The following is a 19,481-nucleotide window of genomic DNA, read 5'->3' on the forward strand; positions in this document are numbered from 1 at the left end:
CTGGATCATACGGCAGTTCCATTTTAAGAAACCTCCGCACTGTTCTCCCTTGTGGCTGCACCAACTTACATAATTTTCTTTTAACTCCTATCTCCAGAAAATTAATAGTTGATCTGAGAGAGAAATGGAGAGTTTTATTTGAGCCGATTTGTGGATGATAACCTGCTGAGAGTCTTTCAGAAAGTTCTACGGGCTGCTCTGCCTGTCAGAGGGCAAAGCACAGTTACACGGGCGCCCTGGTGGCTCAGCAGGTTAAGGGTGCAGTGCTGTCACTACCGTGGGGCAGGTTCAGACCCTGGCCTGGGAGCTTCTGCCTGCTGTGGGCGCAGCCGCAAGAAGAAGCAGAGTTCTGAAAGTTTTCGAGACAAGGGGTTGTAGATCAAACGACACGACAGCTGCGCAATCTGGGTCTGTGTGTACAGAGCCGGTAGGAACCCCGACAAGGTTAGGCAGCCAGGTGGTCTCCTAAGGGAACTGCTTATGCAGATGAGGGAGGAGGCCCACGTGGGCAGAGAAGATTCTTGTTTAAAGGTTTTCTTGTCTTCCGTGAGGACGCAGGTTCCATCCCTAGCCTTGCTCAGTGGGTTAAGAATCCATTCTTGCCGTGAGCTGTAGCGCAGGTCAGAGACGCAGCTCGGATCTGGTGTGGCTGTGGCTGTGGCTGTGGTGTGGGCCGGCAGCTGTAGCTCCGATGCGACCCCTAGCCTGGGAACCTCCATATGCCGCAGGTGCGGCCCTAAAAAGCAAAAATAAATAAGTAAGATTTGTCCTGTCCTGCCATCGCTCTTCATTCGAGTGGTTTGATTTCCTTACTCCTGCGTTTTTCGCTTACGCCCCCGTGTTTCCAGTTGTCAGCAGTCCGTTTCCCCGCCCCCAGTGTGGGTCTGGTTTCAGGTGCAGCGTTTGGTCCCTGAAGACGCAGCTGACATACGTTTCTCAACTCTTCCCTGGAAAAGGCTTGTCTGGTTCTCGTCCTCACCCCCCAAGTTGGTTTGGGAGTCCTTTTTTGGGTTTGTTTTAGATTCTTTCCTTAGACATTTGGGAATTGTTTTTGTATTTGACAGTGAAGAGTGGACAATTGAAATGTCATTTGAAAGCGTATTCGGACAGCAAGTCCACGCCGGGCGAGGCGTGAGTCTTTGGCCTGCACGGCTTCCTCTCCGGGGGCTGCGCGGATCCCCCGGCAGAGGTCAGCCAGGCTTCTGAAGAGCGTGTCCCCGACGCCACGTGAGGGCCGCCTGGTGGCAGAGGGAGGGCTGGCGGTCCCGTAGTCGGCGTGAGTTAAAGTGCCCGCCTGGTGGCCGCTCCCCAGCATTTCTCCCTGAACCGCTGCCTTTGTTGTCCTGTCTGGGCGCTGGCGTTGCCTGCCCGATATTCACTGGGCGGGGGAAGTGAAACTGCCCGCTGCCAGACGGACCGAACCCTCGCAGGCTTGCCCTCCGCACCACTGTGAAAGTCAGCTGGCACTGCCAGTCACTTCGCCTTTTGGAGATCTGTGGTGTAAGCTGGTTTGCTTGTGGGCGTGCCTTCTGCTGGCCAGGGATGCTAGTTCTTGGGCCTGCAAGGACCCGCGAGCACCGGCATCAGCTTTCCAGCCTCTGGATTTTTGTGGCTGTCGACTCCTCTGCTCCTGTCACCCTCTTCTCTTCCTCCCGCCTTCCTTACCATTTCAGGATCATGACATGGTATGACGGTGACAGCAGGACCGCTGATGACCGTTGAAGATCTGTGTGGGGGTCTTTCTGTCTGTGGGGCGACCTCACTGGGCATGTCCGGGAGGCTCCAGTCCCGGGCGATGCTGCTGCCCGTTGGTCAGGATGAGGTTCCATGGCCTCGTTTCACACGTCTCATCACCCCCGATATCGTTACCTTCTTGCCCTGCTAGAACAGGAGCTCCGTGAGAGCAGGGACCCAGTATCTCTCACTTCAGTGTAGGGCCAGGGGGATGTTGTGATTATTGTTCCCTTCTGGAGTATTTTGAGATTAGCGTTGTTTTTGGAAAAATGTATGTTATTTGGTCAACACCGCTGTTGCACAGCAGCATGTGTTAAACCGTGGCAGCCCCGTGAATTCAGAGCACACGGAGCCGTGTGATCTAGTGGCCACGGTGGGGACGCGGGCTGGGGGCCCCTGCGTTCTGAGCTGCGCTCTGTGCCCGTGGACAGATGACATCTGAGCAGGCAAAGAGGGTCTGCAGCGTCGGTCTCAGAGGCCCCGGCTTCCACGGCATCTTGAGCAACCGCCCATCAGAGACCCAGGAGCGTGTCATGCTCGGGGGTGGGGTGCCCCAGCATCAGAGTGACCTGTGTATAGGCAGCTGTGCTAGAATGTGACGTAAAAATCACCACACCCTGCAGAGTGCTTGAGTGAAAGCCAGAGTTGAAGGGCAGACTGGGATTAGGGGCGCAGCACTCAAAACCTTTGACCATGACGTAGGAAAAGGAACGTGATAAGAACAGTGGCATAGATTTGGCATCTGTTAAACTGGTGAAGAAATAAATACACGTTGCACTTAGTATGATGCTGTACCTTGAAAAGACCTGATGTTTGCAGCCTGTGAATTCAGCTGTGCATCATGTTCAATGGTTGCTACCCAGGGGTGAAATGACAACATAAGCAAATGGTAAATTTGTGCTGTGATGAAATTGTTTCCTTATAATCATGTTGGAGCGATGTACATTTTTCAGCAGCTGGTGCAGCGGAACTGACTGTGTTTCTCTCTCTCCTTTAGATGACATGCCAGTGGGAATTGCTGGCAGGCGCGCCTCTAATGAGTTCTTGGTCTGTGGAGGGTATGTCTGCATATATTTAACTGAATTTTCTTTCATATTTTTTTGTATGTGAGTAAAATAATAGAACTCTATGTTCTTGATTCTAAAATTTGTTTCACAATGTATCCTTTTAAGTAAATTATGGTTAAAAACATAAAATCTGCCATCTTAACCATTTTTGAGGTTGAGATCAATAATATTGTATATTCACAGTGTTGTGCAACAGGTCTCTCTCTATATGGTTATATACTGTATTGTTATATTTAGATCTTTAATCCATTTTCAGTTCATTTTTGTATGTGGTGTAAGATGAGGGTCCACTTGCCTCGTGTGGCATGTGGACGTCTAGTTTTCCAGCACCTTTTGCTGAAGAGACTGTCCTTCCTCCTCTGAGAGGCATTGGGATGCTTGTCAGAGACTGTCTGTATACACAAGGGTTTGTTTCTGGGCTCTCTATTCTGCTCCATTGGTCTCTAGGTCTGTCTTTATGCCAGTGCCACACTGTTTTGATTATTGTAGCTCTGTAATATATTTTGAAATTAAGGTCTATGAGACCTCCAATTTTATTCTTCTTTTCCAAGATTATTTTGACTATTCTGGGTCTTTGCAGATTCCATATTAATTTTAGGATGGAAATTTTTCTATTTATACAAATAATGCCATTGGAATTTTTTTTCCCCCGCTTTTGAGGGCCACACCAGTGGCATATGGAGGTTCACAGGCTAGGGGTTGAATTGCAGCTACAGCTGCTGGCCTACATCACAGCCACAGCAACACGGGATCCAAGCTGCATCTGTGAACTACACCACAGCTCATGGCACTGCAGGATCCCCAACCCAATGAGCAAGGCCAGGGAATGAATCCACATCCTCATGGAGACTAGACAGATTCATTTTGCTGAGCCACGGCGGGAACTCCCACCATTGGAATTCTGATAGGGATTGCACTGATGTGTGTAAAACACGTGGGGTGGTACTAATGACACCTTAACGGTACTGACTCTTTCAGTCCATGCATATGAGATGTCTTCTTCAATTTCTTTTAACTGTTTTGTAATTTTCATCATACAAGTGTTTCATCTCCTTGGTTAGACTGACTTCTCAGTATTTTGTTCTTTGATACGATTGTATGTGAAATTGTTTTCTTCCTTTTTGGGTTGTTTCTTGGTAGTGTAATGGAATAGAACTGATTTCTGTGTGTTGATTTTGTGTCCTGCAACTTTGCAGAATTTACTACTTAAAATTTTTTTTTTTTTTTTTGCATATGAAATCTTTAGAGTTTTCTACATTTAAGACCGTATTGTCTGTGAACAGAGATAATTTTACTTCTTGCTTGCCAATTTGAATGTTTCTTATTTCTTTTTCTGGCTTAATTGCCCTGGCTAGGAATTCTGTGTTGAATGGAAGTGTTGAGAGTGGCCGGCCCTGTCTCATTCCCAACCAAAGAGGAGAAGCTTTCAGTTTTCACCATTGAGTATGCCTCAGCCGTGGGCTTTTCGTATATGACCTTTATTATGTCGAAGCAGTTTCCTTCTGTTCCAAGTGTATTGAGTGTTTTCATCCTGAGAAGGCGTTGGATTTTGGCAGATGCTCTTTCCGCATCAGCTGTGATGAGGATGTCGTTTTAGTCCTTCATTTTGTTGGTGGTGTATATCCACCCATCTGGCATGGTGTTTGGTTCTTTTATTGTGCTGTTGAATTTGGTTTGCTAGTATTTTGTCGAGGATTTTTTCATCAGATTTCATCGGGGATATTCTGTAGTTTTCTTGTAGTATCTATGTCTGGTTTTGGTCCTAGGGTAATGCCGAGCTCCTGGGGTGAGTTTGGGAGTATTCCCTCCCCTTCAGTTTTTTAGAAGAGTTTAAGGAGCATTGGTGCTAAGTCTTTTAACTGTTTGGTAGAATTCACCAGCAAAGCCATCAGGTCCTAGACTTTTCTTTGGGAGGTTTTGATTTACTTATCCAGTGTCATTACTTGTCATGGGTCTGTTCAGATTTTCTTTTCTTCATGATCGGTCTTGGTAGGTTGTGGTTTTTGTTTGTTTTGCCTTTTTGTCTTTTCTAGGGCCACACCTGCAGCATATGGATGTTTCCCAGGCTAGGGGTCTAATCAGAGGTGTAGCTGCCAGCCTATGCCAGATCCAAGCCTCGTCTGTGACCTACACCACAGCTTATGGCAACGCTGGATCCTTAACCCACTGATCAAGGCCAGGGATCGAACCCACAACCTCATGGTCCCTTGTTGGATTTGTTAACCACTGAGCCATGACAGGAACTCTGGTAGGTTGTGTTTTTGTAGGATTTTATCTTTATCTTCTAAATTATCCAATTTGTTGGTAAGCAGTTGTTTCATAGAGTTTTCTCTTAAAATCCTTTCTATTTCTGTGGCATTAGTTATAGTCCTTCTCTCATTACTGATTTTGAGTCTTTGCTCTTTTTTCCTTAGTTAATCTTGCTAAGGGTTTGTCAATTGCATTGATTTTACTTTAAAAAATGCCAACTCTTAGTTTTTAAAATATTTCCTATTGTTTTTCTGTTTTCTCTACTTTCTTGACCTCTGCTCTAATTTTCATTATTTCCTTCCTTCTAATGGGGTACACCTTGTCTCCCTATGAAGACAACCAGAGTTTTAGAAAAAGAGTTCTGAAAAAATGTAGGTGTACCATCTGTACATCTGCCTAGTATGTCTTTCCTTCTGCTAGCTTCGAATTTAGTTTGTGTTCTTTGTCTTGTTTCTTGAGGGATAAAGCTAGGTTTTTGATATTTCCTAATGCAAGCTACAAACTTCATCATAGCGCTACTTTCACTGTCTCCCGTAAGTTTTGATATATTGTGTTTTCCTTTTCTCAAGATATTTGCTGATTTCTTTTAAGATTTCTTCTTTGACCCATTTGTTGTTTTATTAGAGTCGTATTGCTTAGTTTCTTTGTATTTATGGATTTTCTAGTTTGCCTTCTGCTATTGATTTCTAGTTTCTATCCATTGTGATTGATTGGAGAAGATACTTTGTGTGATTTCAGTCTTTCAATCTGTTAAGATTTGTTTTGTGGCCTCTCATGTGGTCTGTCCTAGAAAAGAATGTGTTGTTGGTGGGAGGAGTGTTCCGTGGTGTGTGTTAGGTCCAGTCATCTGTGGTTTGTTCAGGCTGCTGTTTCTTTATTGGTCTTTTGTCTGGTTGTTCCGTCTATGATCTAAGGTGTGGGTTGCAGTTTCCAATTATTTTTGTACAGTTGTCTTTTCTACCTTCAATCCTGCCATGTATTTGCCTCATTTATTTGGGAGGCTGATGTTTGGTGCGTGAGTATTTATAATAATTGTGTCTTCCTGGTTAATTGACCTTTTTGGTGTTGTATAACACTGACTTTTTGTTTTTACAAGCATCTGACTGAAAATGCACTTTGTTCTGTATTAACATACCCACCCCCTGCTCTCCTTCGGGTACCACTTGCACGAAATATCTTTGTCCATCCTTTCATTGTCAGCCTAACAGGGAAAGATTGACTACTGCCGTTTTGCTACTTTTCTTTATGTCTTGTGGTTCTTTTGTGCCTCATTTCCTCCTTACTACCTTTGTGTTTTGAGTTTTGTACCAATATACTTTGATTCTCTCCTAATTTCCTATATTCTGTAGGTATATGCTTTGTGGTTGCTACTGCAATTACATGAAATAACTTACGGTTATAACAATCTATTTGAAATGAGTAACAACTTGAGTTGCATAGGGAAACTCTACTCTTATAGAGTATAAGCCCCCCACTTTATGTACTGGGCACAACTTGCATCTTAGTGTATACCCATTAACATAGATTGATAGTTTGGGAGCACTTCTGTCTCTTAGATTTTTTTTTTTTTTTTTTTTTTTAATGGCCAAACCCTCAGCATATGGAAGTTCCCGGCCCAGGGACTGAATCTGAGCTGCGGTTAGTGGCCTGTGCTGCGGCTATGGTAATTGCCAGATCCTTCAACCCACTGCACCTGTGCCTCTGCAGTGACCCATGCCGCTGTGGTCTGAACCCACTGCACCACAGTGGGAACTCCCCCTTAGATTCTACACAAAAAGACTTGGAGATCTCAAAGGCGGGGGGAGAGGAGCGGCAGAGCTCCATGGTGGTTCTGCAGCTTCTCTCCTGTCAGCAGTCTGTTCCCTCTGCTTGGAGGCCAGCATATCCCAAACAGAGCTGCTCTGTCAGTTTGCTTCCCGAGGCTTGTGGCAGGCAGTCCACCAGGGTTGTAGAAATGGGTCCAGAAGGTGGTAGTGAATATTTTGAAAGAAAAATAATACTTTCACTAAGTGTAAGTGAAAACAGAGATTTAAAAAATGATCGCGTATGCAAACTTAAAATGGTTTGATGCAAGTGAAAGACTACTCTTCATGGAACCGTTAAGATTTAATTATTTCCGAAATTCCCGTTGTGGCGCAGCAGAAACGAATCCCACTGGGAACCATGAGGTTGCGGGTTCGATCCCTGGCCTTACTTAGCGGGTTAAGGATCCGGCGTTGCCATGAGCTGTGGTGTAGGTCACAGATGCAGCTCGGATCCTGCGTGGCTATGGTATAGACTGGCAGCTGTAGCTCTGATAAGACCCCTAGGCTGGGAACCTCCATATGCTGTGGGTACAGCCCCAAAAGGATGAAAGACAAAAAAAAAAAAAGAAAGAAAAGAAAAGATTTATTTCCTTAGACCCTCACTTTTATTGAAATTACTTTGAAATGTTTTATTGTATTGAAATGAGTAGGTTTTGTCGAGGGGTCAGGAATTTTCCTGGAGAACTTGTTCTATTCTGATACCAGGAAAATGTAATTCAGGGTGTAGCATTTTACTTTCTCATATCTGCTCCAGAACACCTATTGATGGAAATGCATGTTGGTGCTGTTGATTTTTTTTTGGTTTTTTTTTTTTGGCTGCACTTGAGGCATGTGGAAGTTCCCAGGCCGGGGATCAAATCGAAGCTGCAGCTCTAGCAACACCAGACCCTTAAGCTGCTGCGCTACAGCAGGAATTCCTCGTTTGATACTTAAAAACAATTTTTTTGATTAAAACACAGTTGATTGACAGTGTTGTGCTAGTCTCTGCTGTACGGCAAGGTGACCCAGTCGTACATGTATACCTTTTTAAGTATTATTTTCTTTTTTAAACATTTTTATTAAAGCATAGTTGGTTTACAATGTTGGGTCAACTTCTGTGCATCATTTTTTCTTGTTTAAAATAATTTATATTCTAGGTGATTTATAGTGTCGTGCCAATTTCTGCTATGCAGCAAAGTGACCCGTCATGCATATGCATGCATTTCTTTCCTTAGCATCTCCTATCACGGTCTCTGTGCCAAGCGACTGGATGTCGTTCCCTGTGGGCATCGGCAGGACCTTGTTGTCACACGTGCTTTGAGATTAACGAAAGCCCTTGAGAGTCTTAGGATCTGAGGGGTTTGGCCTCCAGTGCTGCGGCATGCTGGGCATAGATTTAGTCTGCATTTCAGGAACCCGTTGCTTGGGTCAGGAGCACAGGAACGCATGTGCAGTGGGGCAGAGACACCGCCGTGCAGCTCAGTCCCGTGCCCTCTCCTTGCCTGGGAAGGGTCAGCAGGGAAGTGCCCTCCCAGTGCCCCCTGGAGGTTTTCATGTCGTCCATCGCTGACAAGGGCTTGGGAGCTGGGGCTTGTGGCCGTCACTGACTGGTTTGCCAACCTGTGACGAGTGGAGGTGACCGGTGCCTCCGGGTTGCTGTGTGCAGACTTGCTAAACTGCTGCTTAATGGTGTTGACGCATGTTAGCGCTTGGAAGGGATGTTTCAAGAGGAAAACCAGAATAAACACACTGTGGAAAAATCTCCAAATTGGGACCGGGAAGTTTGGGGCGCTGCTGGTTTGTGAGTGAAGGCCGTGCAGCTGGAGCGGAAGTTCCTTCCGTGTGCGGTGATGTCTCAGGACGCCTCTGCGCTGAGAAGTAGCGTCCAGTGTCATTTGTCAAAGGTGGCTGTTGGTGCCCCGGGCAACATCGCTCTCCTGGCGGTCGGTGGCGGCGGTGATGGTTTGCGGACCGTGGTGCTTCAAGGTGGGGACGTGCTCTGGGGCAGCCCGGGGCCCTCGGCGCAGGTCAGGCCTGGGGATGAGCCGTTCTGTGCCGACCTGACGGCTGCCCGCCTTCCTCTGAGGGTGTGGTTTCAGCCCGTGGAGTGTGGACGTCCCGGTTCCGCTGCTTCCCCCGGAGGAGGCCGTCTGCGGCTCTGCCCTCGCCGGGCCCTGGCGCTCCCCGGACGAACCGCGGCTCCTCCCCCGCCCAGGGGACCCTGTTGCGGGTGGGCACTGCGAGGGCTTGGCTTCACCCCTGGGGGACCGTCTCGTTGTCATTACGGTTTTTGGTTTCATTTCATTTTTCGCCGTCGTGCTTCCCCCGCTTTTTAGGGAGCAGTTTTAGGCCGTCAGACTTGGGAAGACCGGGTTCCCAGCCTCGGACGGAGGCCGGCTCTGTGCCCCGGGCTCGGCGGGCCTGTCCTCTCGGAGTGGACGCCTGCTGTGTCCCCGCAGCCCCGGGCCTCGCGGAGGTCCTTTGCTCTGTGCCCCTTGACACTGGCCGGGGGCTTGCCGCCCCGAGCCCTGGTTAACCTCGGGATCTTCTCCCGGAGTCGTGGTGAAACAGAGAGGCACCCGGTGGGAGCCCCTTGCTGGGAAGACGGCGGGGGAGCGGCCTGCCGTCCCCCGGGGTTCGTGTCCTTACCTCCAGGGAAGGCGGGGGAGCCTTCACTTCTGGGGCCCACGGCAGTCAAGTGTCTCCCGGCTTTGGGGCCGTCCCCTTGCGGTTCCAAGGGCGCTGCCAGGCAGGTCCTGCTCGGGGTGGGGGGCCCACGGTAGAGCCCCCGCACCCACCCACCGACCGACCGACCCAGCCGACACAGCGTGCTCGCTGTGGCCGGGGAAGCCGGGGAGTGTCGTGATTTACGTGGACGAGTGATCCCTTCCGCGAAGTGGGGGCTCCGGTGGTGAGGCGCAGGGGGCGAACGGATGAGATTCTCTTGTTATTTACATCTGAGATCCTCTGACGGTTCCGGTCTGAAGGGACACTTGAGAGGTTGGCAGGATTCCCGTTGTGGCGCAGCGGAAACGAGCCCACCTAGGATCTGTGAGGATGCGGGTTCCATCCCTGGCCTCGTTCGGTGGGTTAAGGATCTGGTGTGGCTGTGAACTGTGGTGTAGGTCGCAGACATGGCTTGGATTTGACGTGGCTGTGGTGTAGACCGGCAGCTATAGCTCCGATTCAACCCTTAGCCTGGGAACCTCCATATGCTGCAGGTGCGGCCCTCAAAAGTGAAAAAAAAAAAAGAGATAATCGTATCATTTGTTTAGATGAGTAAATATGGAATCTAATTCTGTAATGTTGTAATTGGGAAAAGCGGGAGATTTTGTGGCTTTTTTAGAATTACAGGAGGGCGGAAAGATGAAATAAGTCATCTTTCTGAAGGCCCAGCGTTGTCCCTGATGTCCCCTGATGTCGCAGGCTGTGTTGTGGGAAGCCATCTAGGGAGCACAGCGGGTGGACTTATGAAAAGCAAGGAGGGAAGGGGATGGACGCAGGGGTGGACTCAGCCGGGCGGGTGCTCGGAGAGCTGCGCTGCGTCGTCCGTCCTCATCAGAGCCCAGGTCCCGGGGCGCGTGCTGTCCTCCCAGCAGGAGCGAGGAGCAGGGTCTGAGCCGCGACGCTGGGCGCTGCCGGCCCGGGGCCCCGTTGTGGAGGAGCGCGCGTGCCCTTCTCCCCACACGTCTCAGCGCTCGGCATGCCCGTGGGTGCCCGCAGGGGCCTTTGAAGGACGGCTGTGGTCTTGGCTTCATGTGTGTGTCTGAGGCGATCGCTTCTTAGGGGCATTCAGAAGCGACCACTCGGCTTCGTCAAAAGCTTGCTCTGAGCATCGCCAGGGGGTGGCAGGAAGGGAGCCTGACCTGACGTGGATTTCTCTCCTCTCTCCCTGAGCGGTGTCTGCAGGCCGTGCCAGCCCACGGCGCCCCCGCCCAGCGAAGCGGCACCCGTCCCAGTCCCCACCCAGCTAAGGAACTACCAGCGCATAGAGCAGAACCTCACGTCCGCCGCCAGCCCCGGCGCAAGTCTGCACGGCTCGCCCAGGTGAGCGCGCGTCTGCTTCCCCTCCCGACCGTGGCCGTCCTTTTGAAGCCGGTGGTGGGGTTATTGGAAGACGGCCCTTCCCGTGGCCAGGCTGGTCTCGTGTGTGTGTCGGAGGTGCACAAGTGAGTAGTCACACATTGCTTGGTAGAGGTTCTGTTAAGCGAGGTTTAAGCCTGGTCGGGTGGTTACTCTAGTGTGGTATGTATGTATTTGTCCATAAGTGTAACTCTTCAGAATCGAGACAGAACTTGTTCAAAAGGAAATCTCGCCAGTTAGAGCAGACCGTGGACATATTACTTCTTCCTCGTCGTAAACCCCCACTAACGTAGGCAGAGAATGACCAAGACATAAATCCACAAAGATAAGTAAACTGAGAAAAGTGTTGAGTGGGCGAGAGCTTTCGGCATTTCGGGGAGCCTGGGAGGGGAGCCCGGCGGTGCCTGCTGGAGCAGAGAGGGGGGCATGCGTGCCTTAGAGACGCGGACGCACGGGCAGCCCGCCCCTTGGCGCAGTGGCAGCAGGTGGGGTGAGGCCGTGGGCGGAAGCTGGAAAGGGGCAGCCCGGGGAGAGCGCGGGTGCAGAGGGAGGAGAACTTAGGTGAAGAACCGGTACCTCAGGCCCAGGGCAGAGGACGCATCTGTGAGCGAGGACAAAGCGCTCTTGAAAACAAAGCAGGAGTTCCCGTGGTGGCGCAGTGGTTAACGAATCCGACTAGGAACCATGAGGTTGCGGGTTCGGTCCCTGCCCTTGCTCAGTGGGTTAACGATCCGGCGCTGCCGTGAGCTGTGGTGTAGGCTGCAGACGTGGCTTGGATCCCGCGTTGCTGTGGCTCTGGTGTAGGCTGGCAGCTACAGCTCCGATTCGACCCCTAGCCTGGGAACCTCCATATGCCATGGGAGCGGCCCAAGAAATAGCAACAACAACAACAACAACAAAAGACAAAAAGACAAAAAAAAAAAAAAAAAGAAAACAAAGCAGAAAAGACCTCTTGGCTGTTGCGAAACATAGTAACGGAAATAAATGAAAACAAACGTTGGAAGACAGAGCTGAGGACGCATCCGAAAGAAGTGAATCAGACGAGGTGGAAAAGGTGAATGGAGCGTGCTCCTCAGGGTTAATTCATAGAGGCGTTTCCAGAAAGAACGGTGACAGCCGGGGAGAACACTTCCGGGAAGTCAGCTGGAAAGAGTCTCCAGAATCGGAGGGGACAGGATTGTGGATTAGGGAGCTCGTTGTGGTGCAGGGGTAACAAACCCGACTAGGATTCATGAGGTTGCGGGTTCGATCCCTGGCCTTGCTCAGTGGGTTAAGGATCTGGCGTTGCTGTGAGCTATGGTGTAGGTTGCAGACGCTGCTCGGATCCCATGTTGCTGTGGTTCTGGTGTAGGCCGGCGGCTACAGCTCTGATTAGACCCCTAGCCTGGGAACTTCCACATGCCGCGGGAGCAGCCGTAAAAAGAAAAAAAAAAAATCTTCTTAAAGCATGTACTGCTCTGGGGACCTGCTCTGCCAGTTTCCCAGGGCACAGAGCGCCTCCCTCACCTCCGTGCTGAGCTTTCTCGGGGGCGTTGAGTGTGGAGCGCCTGATGCAGTCGTGTAGAGGCAGATGGCGAGTGCCAGGCTCCGGGTCACAGAGCAGCGTGTGTGTCCTTCGACCCAGCCGTCGGCTTCCGGCAACATTTTCTGCGGCTGGATAGTCCTTGCCAGTGTATAAAATTGTCTGTCTACAAAGTGGATCATTGTTATAATAGCAAAGGGTGAGCAATACCAGGTGCCCACCAGGAGGGGACTGATGCGTGATGCGTCACGGTCGGCCTGGGACAGCGGAACTCCTGCCAGAGAAGCCGTCTGTGTGCTGAGGTCGGGCAGCTTCCGAGGTTCCTCGTGAAATGGCAAAAGCGAAATTCACTGAAGTGGTTCCCCAGGTGTGGTCTGTGGCTCCAGTTCAGAGGGTCCACGGGGTGGAAACTGTTGTCGTGGTGATTCTAGGCCCCTGCTTGCCTCATGCCATGACGCACGCTCATGGCGCACGGGCAGAGGCGGGAGATGCTGGCACCTGGAACCGTCCGTCAAGGTGACGGGCTCTTTCCCACCACACGGGTGGCACCAAGTGCCGTTAGTGAAGCCGTGAGAAGTGTGGTGTCTCTTTGAAGCTTTCAGCCTTGCCTGCAGTGTAGGTAGAAAGCCCGTTGGCTGCCCGTCGGAGTAGCTGTCTTAAGGAAGAGAGCTCGTGTGGTTAGTTGCAACCTGGATCAGCCACTTTTCACGGGTCACCAGGGGCCCGAGAGGAGGGCTGGCCAGCTGGGCTTGGGGGTATCCACAGCTGTTGGGTTGAAAAGGAACGAAGTCGGTAGTGGTATTTTGACACAAATGTGACTTTTTTGGGGCCACACCTGTGACATGTGGAAGTTCACGGGCCAGGGATCAAACCTGTGCCACACCAGTGACAACGCTTGGGTCTGTAAGCTGCTCACCACCAGGGAGCTCTCTGAGAGAGGGTAGTGTGTCAGCATTTGGAGTATCTGCGTAACTCAGTCAGCCTTTGTTTCCAAATGGCCCAGTGTTGGAGAACGTGTGTCTGTAGACAGCAGGTCCGTTCCAGGTAGCAGACAGCCGGCGGAGAGCAGGGCAGAGTGCGGCTTCAGTCTTGGGGCGCGCGCCCCGCGGCAGCCGCCTCAGAAGTGAGCACTTGCTGGGTGGCGGTTGTCGTCGCGTCAGAACCTCCAGCCAGGCCTCCGGGAGGCGGCCTTTTCCTCACGTCCTCCCCCCAAGGGGCACGTGCGATGGAGCGGCGGTCGGGGGCGGCCTCCTGGGGTGGAGGCGATAGAGACTGGCAGCAGCGGAACCGACGGCACGCTCCTCGGTGGTCGATTCGCTTTGGGAAGCAGTTTCTGTGATCTCACGTTACGTGTAATGAGTTGGTTGTTGTTAGTGATTTAATAACTAACAACACTGTGCAGTGTTAACTTCTCATACCGTAAAAACCAGTTTCATGAACAGTCTCCGGGATTTTCAGGAGGTTTAAGGCCATAAAGGGGAACTAAGACCAAGAAAAGGGACAGTGATCGGCGTGGTATCGTTTCCCAGAGCCAAGGTGTCATATGGTACCTGTGTTAAAACGGGGTGAGAATAAGATTGTACATTCCGTTTGCGTGCGTGTGTCCATGAAGCGAGGGCTTCTGGAAGGACACGTGAGCCACTGCAAGCAGTGGGAACCTACACGCAGGACCGAGGGGAGCTGGGACCGAGGAGGAGCTGGGACCGGGGAGGAGCCGGGACCGAGGGGGAGCCGGGACCGAAGGGGAGCCGGGACCGAGGGGGAGCCGAGACCGAGGGGAGCCGGGACCAGGGGGAGGTGGGACCGAGGGGGAGCCGAGACCGAGGGGAGCCGGGACCGAGGGGGAGCCGGGACCGAGGGGGAGCCGGGACCAGGGGGAGGTGGGACCAGGGGGAGGTGGGACCGAGGGGGAGCCGGGACCAGGGGGAGGTGGGACCAGGGGGAGGGGACCGAGGGGGAGCCGGGACCAGGGGAGGTGGGACCAGGGGGAGGTGGGACCGAGGGGAGCCGGGACCGAGGGGAGCCGGGACCAGGGGGAGGTGGGACCAGGGGGAGGTGGGACCAGGGGAGCCGGGACCAGGGGGAGGTGGGACCGAGGGGAGCCGGGACCAGGGGGAGGTGGGACCGAGGGGAGCCGGGACCGAGGGGAGCTGGGACCGAGGGGGAGCCGGGACCGAGGGGAGCCGGGACCAGGGGGAGCCGGGACCAGGGGGAGGTGGGACCGAGGGGGAGCCGGGACCGAGGGGGAGCCGGGACCGAGGGGAGCCGGGACCGAGGGGAGCCGGGACCAGGGGAGGTGGGACCGAGGGGAGCCGGGACCGAGGGGAGGTGGGACCGAGGGAGCTGGGACCGAGGGGAGCCGGGACCAGGGGGAGGTGGGACCGAGGGGGAGCCGGGACCGAGGGGAGCCGGGACCGAGGGGAGGTGGGACCGAGGGGAGCCGGGACCGAGGGAGGTGGGACCGAGGGGAGCTGGGACCGAGGAGGAGCCGGGACCGAGGGGGAGCCGGGACCGAAGGGGAGCCGGGACCGAGGGGGAGCCGAGACCGAGGGGAGCCGGGACCAGGGGGAGGTGGGACCGAGGGGAGCTGGGACCGAGGAGGAGCTGGGACCGGGGAGGAGCCGGGACCGAGGGGAGCCGGGACCGAAGGGGAGCCGGGACCGAGGGGGAGCCGAGACCGAGGGGAGCCGGGACCAGGGGAGGTGGGACCGAGGGGAGCCGGGACCGAGGGGAGCCGGGACCAGGGGAGGTGGGACCGAGGGGAGCTGGGACCGAGGGGAGCCGGGACCGAGGGGAGGTGGGACCGAGGGGAGCCGGGACCGAGGGGAGCCGGGACCGAGGGGAGCCGGGACCGAGGGGAGCCGGGACCGAGGGGAGCCGGGACCGAGGGGAGCCGGGACCGAGGGGAGCCGGGACCGAGGGGAGCCGGGACCAGGGGGAGGTGGGACCGAGGGGAGCTGGGACCGAGGGGAGCCGGGACCGAGGGGGAGGTGGGACCGAGGGGAGCCGGGACCGAGGGGGAGCCGGGACCGAGGGGAGCCGGGACCGAGGGGAGCCGGGACCAGGGGGAGGTGGGACCGAGGGGAGCTGGGACCGAGGGGAGCCGGGACCGAGGGGGAGGTGGGACCGAGGGGAGCCGGGACCGAGGGGGAGGGGACGAGGGGAGCCGGGACCGAGGGGAGCCGGGACCGAGGGGAGCCGGGACCGAGGGGAGCCGGGACCGAGGGGGAGCCGGGACCGAGGGGAGCCGGGACCAGGGGAGGTGGGACCGAGGGGAGCTGGGACGAGGGGAGCTGGGACCGAGGGGAGCCGGGACCGAGGGGAGCCGGGACCGAGGGGGAGCCGGGACCAGGGGAGGGGACCGAGGGGAGCCGGGACCGAGGGGGAGCCGGGACCGAGGGGAGCGGGACCAGGGGGAGGGGGACCGAGGGGGAGCTGGGACCGAGGGGGAGCCGGGACCGAGGGGGAGCCGGGACCAGGGGAGGTGGGACCGAGGGGAGCCGGGACCGAGGGGAGCCGGGACCGAGGGGAGCCGGGACCGAGGGGAGCCGGGACCGAGGGGGAGCCGGGACCGAGGGGAGCCGGGACCGAGGGGAGCCGGGACCAGGGGGAGGTGGGACCAGGGGGAGGTGGGACCAGGGGAGGTGGGACCGAGGGGAGCCGGGACCAGGGGGAGGTGGGACCGAGGGGAGCCGGGACCAGGGGGAGGTGGGACCGAGGGGAGCCGGGACCAGGGGGAGGTGGGACCGAGGGGGAGCCGGGACCAGGGGAGGTGGGACCGAGGGGAGCCGGGACCGAGGGGAGCCGGGACCAGGGGGAGCCGGGACCAGGGGAGGTGGGACCGAGGGGGAGCCGGGACCGAGGGGGAGCCGGGACCGAGGGGAGCCGGGACCGAGGGGAGCCGGGACCAGGGGGAGGTGGGACCGAGGGGAGCCGGGACCGAGGGGAGGTGGGACCGAGGGGAGCTGGGACCGAGGGGAGCCGGGACCAGGGGGAGGTGGGACCGAGGGGGAGCCGGGACCGAGGGGAGCCGGGACCGAGGGGAGGTGGGACCGAGGGGAGCCGGGACCGAGGGGAGGTGGGACCGAGGGAGCTGGGACCGAGGAGGAGCCGGGACCGAGGGGAGCCGGGACCGAAGGGGAGCCGGGACCGAGGGGGAGCCGAGACCGAGGGGAGCCGGGACCAGGGGGAGGTGGGACCGAGGGGAGCTGGGACCGAGGGGAGCCGGGACCAGGGGGAGGTGGGACCGAGGGGGAGCCGAGACCGAGGGGAGCCGGGACCAGGGGGAGCCGAGACCGAGGGGAGCCGGGACCAGGGGGAGCTGGGACCGAAGGGGAGCCGGGACCGAGGGGGAGCCGAGACCGAGGGGGAGCCGAGACCGAGGGGAGCTGGGACCGAGGGGAGCCGGGACCAGGGGGAGGTGGGACCGAGGGGAGCTGGGACCGAGGGGAGCCGGGACCGAGGGGAGGTGGGACCGAGGGGGAGCCGGGACCAGGGGGAGGTGGGACCAGGGGGAGGTGGGACCAGGGGGAGGTGGGACCAGGGGGAGGTGGGACCGAGGGGAGCCGGGACCAGGGGGAGGTGGGACCGAGGGGAGCTGGGACCGAGGAGGAGCTGGGACCGGGGAGGAGCCGGGACCGAGGGGAGCCGGGACCGAGGGGAGCCGGGACCAGGGGGAGCCGGGACCAGGGGGAGCTGGGACCGGGGAGGAGCCGGGACCGAGGGGGAGGTGGGACCGAGGGGAGCCGGGACCGAGGGGAGCTGGGACCGAGGGGGAGCCGGGACCAGGGGGAGGTGGGACCGAGGGGGAGCCGGGACCGAGGGGGAGCCGGGACCGAGGGGAGCCGGGACCGAGGGGAGCCGGGACCGAGGGGGAGCCGGGACCGAGGGGAGCCGGGACCAGGGGGAGGTGGGACCGAGGGGGAGCCGGGACCGAGGGGGAGCCGGGACCAGGGGGAGGTGGGACCGAGGGGAGCCGGGACCAGGGGGAGGTGGGACCAGGGGGAGGTGGGACCGAGGGGAGCCGGGACCGAGGGGAGCCGGGACCGAGGGGAGCCGGGACCGAGGGGAGCCGGGACCGAGGGGGAGCCGGGACCGAGGGGAGCCGGGACCGAGGGGAGCCGGGACCAGGGGGAGGTGGGACCAGGGGGAGGTGGGACCAGGGGGAGGTGGGACCAGGGGGAGGTGGGACCGAGGGGGAGCCGGGACCGAGGGGAGCCGGGACCGAGGGGAGGTGGGACCGAGGGGGAGCCGGGACCAGGGGGAGCCGGGACCAGGGGGAGGTGGGACCAGGGGGAGCTGGGACCAGGGGGAGGTGGGACCGAGGGGAGCCGGGACCGAGGGGAGCTGGGACCGAGGGGAGCCGGGACCGAGGGGAGGTGGGACCGAGGGGGAGCCGGGACCAGGGGGAGCCGGGACCAGGGGGAGGTGGGACCAGGGGGAGCTGGGACCAGGGGGAGGTGGGACCGAGGGGAGCCGGGACCGAGGGGAGCTGGGACCGAGGGGAGCCGGGACCAGGGGGAGCCGGGACCAGGGGGAGGTGGGACCGAGGGGGAGCCGGGACCAGGGGGAGGTGGGACCAGGGGAGGTGGGACCAGGGGGAGGTGGGACCGAGGGGAGCCGGGACCGAGGGGGAGCCGGGACCGAGGGGGAGCCGGGACCGAGGGGAGCCGGGACCAGGGGGAGGTGGGACCGAGGGGGAGCCGGGACCGAGGGGGAGCCGGGACCGAGGGGAGCCGGGACCAGGGGGAGGTGGGACCGAGGGGGAGCTGGGACCGAGGGGAGCTGGGACCGAGGGGAGCCCTCCCTGCACTTGTGCACGTCCCGTGTGTGTTGCACGTGGCTGCCTTCCGTGTTTGTAAAACATCCACTCCATGGCCTGTGGCTGGGAGTTTTTAAGAAAAAAGACAATAAATAAAGCTGGAGCCCTAGAACCTGCCAGCGAGGGAGCAACCTTTTCTTTCTCCTCAGGTCCGCGGTGGTTCGAAGGTCCAACACCAGCCCGATGGGCTTCCCCCGGCCGGGCTCCTGCTCCCCGGCGCCGGCGGACGCCGCGCAGACAGTCGGACGGCGGCTCTCCACGGGGTCTTGCCGGCCGTACTCGCCGTCCCCGCTGGGTAAGGAGAGCTTCGAGCAGTTGCTTGCAGCCTCTTGGGCACGACGCGGCCTTAGCAGCGCTGGCTCACGACGGCAGTGAGTCTCAGCTGCCGGGAGCCCTACCCCACCTCCCCGACTCGGCCCCGGTCTCGAGTCCCTCTTGAGAATCTCCGTGTGGCTCTGCCGAGACTGCGGGAAGTAGGACAGTGGGCAGCCTTCAGCACCGTGGGGATACAAGCATCTCCACTGGGCTTGGGCTCCACACGCACAGTCAGAAACCCCAAGTTAAAGTGCATAAAATGCCTGCCTACCTTGCCACTGGGATTCGGGAGGAGCCAACGGTAGTAGAGGGAGTTCCCTGGCGGCCTAGTGGATTGAGGATCTGGTGTTGGCGCTGCTGTGGCTCGGGTCGGATCCCTGACCTGGGAACGTCTGCAGCCCCGGCAAGGCCCAAACCAGTAAAGACGGCGGCGTAGTGACGGGCCTGGGCGACGCCCACCAGTGCTTGCGGCCGTGGGAGGCGTGTGGTGGCAGCTCCTCAGGGTCCTTCCCCACCTGTCCCAGACCCGCGGGCAGCAGTAGGGCCACCAGAGGCAGGCATGAAGCAGCACAGCCCAACCCAGCAGCAAGGGCAGTGGGCTGAGATGGAGAAGGGGCCCTGCCCGCCCGGTGCCAGCACACCTCCAGGCCGTGCACACGCACGCACGCACACACTCGGGAGCAGGACTCACAGCAGGGAGGGGCACCTCAGGAGGAGGCAGGGCGAGAAGGACTGAAGCAGGGCCCAGGAGCCCTGGTTCCTAGAGTGAAAACTGCAGGGATGTCTCTGTGTGTGTGTCTTTTTAGGGCCGCCCCCGCGGCATATGGAGGTTCTCAGGCGAGGGGTGGAATCAGAGCTACCGCTGCCAGTCTACACCACAGCCACAGCCCCACCAGATCTGCACC

General features: G+C 57.4%; 1 protein-coding gene across 11 annotated transcripts in view; it reads left to right on the top strand.

The window, feature by feature from the left end:
• The window catches only part of ULK2 (unc-51 like autophagy activating kinase 2), a 71,495-nt gene that overhangs the window by 36,918 nt on the left and 15,096 nt on the right, over positions 1-19,481 (top strand). For 8 of the 11 annotated variants that reach the window (XM_021067929.1, XM_021067927.1, XM_021067922.1 and 5 more), the window contains 3 exons: positions 2,732-2,792; positions 10,733-10,882; positions 18,411-18,556. In XM_021067929.1, the coding sequence (XP_020923588.1) occupies positions 2,732-2,792; positions 10,733-10,882; positions 18,411-18,556 (357 nt within the window). The remainder of the gene's footprint in view (positions 1-2,731; positions 2,793-10,732; positions 10,883-18,410; positions 18,557-19,481) is intronic. The other 3 variants (XM_021067921.1, XM_021067925.1, XM_021067926.1) reach the window with 2 other exon arrangements.

Source organism: Sus scrofa, chromosome 12 (assembly GCF_000003025.6).
Source record: "Sus scrofa isolate TJ Tabasco breed Duroc chromosome 12, Sscrofa11.1, whole genome shotgun sequence".
NCBI classification, from domain to species: domain Eukaryota; kingdom Metazoa; phylum Chordata; class Mammalia; order Artiodactyla; family Suidae; genus Sus; species Sus scrofa.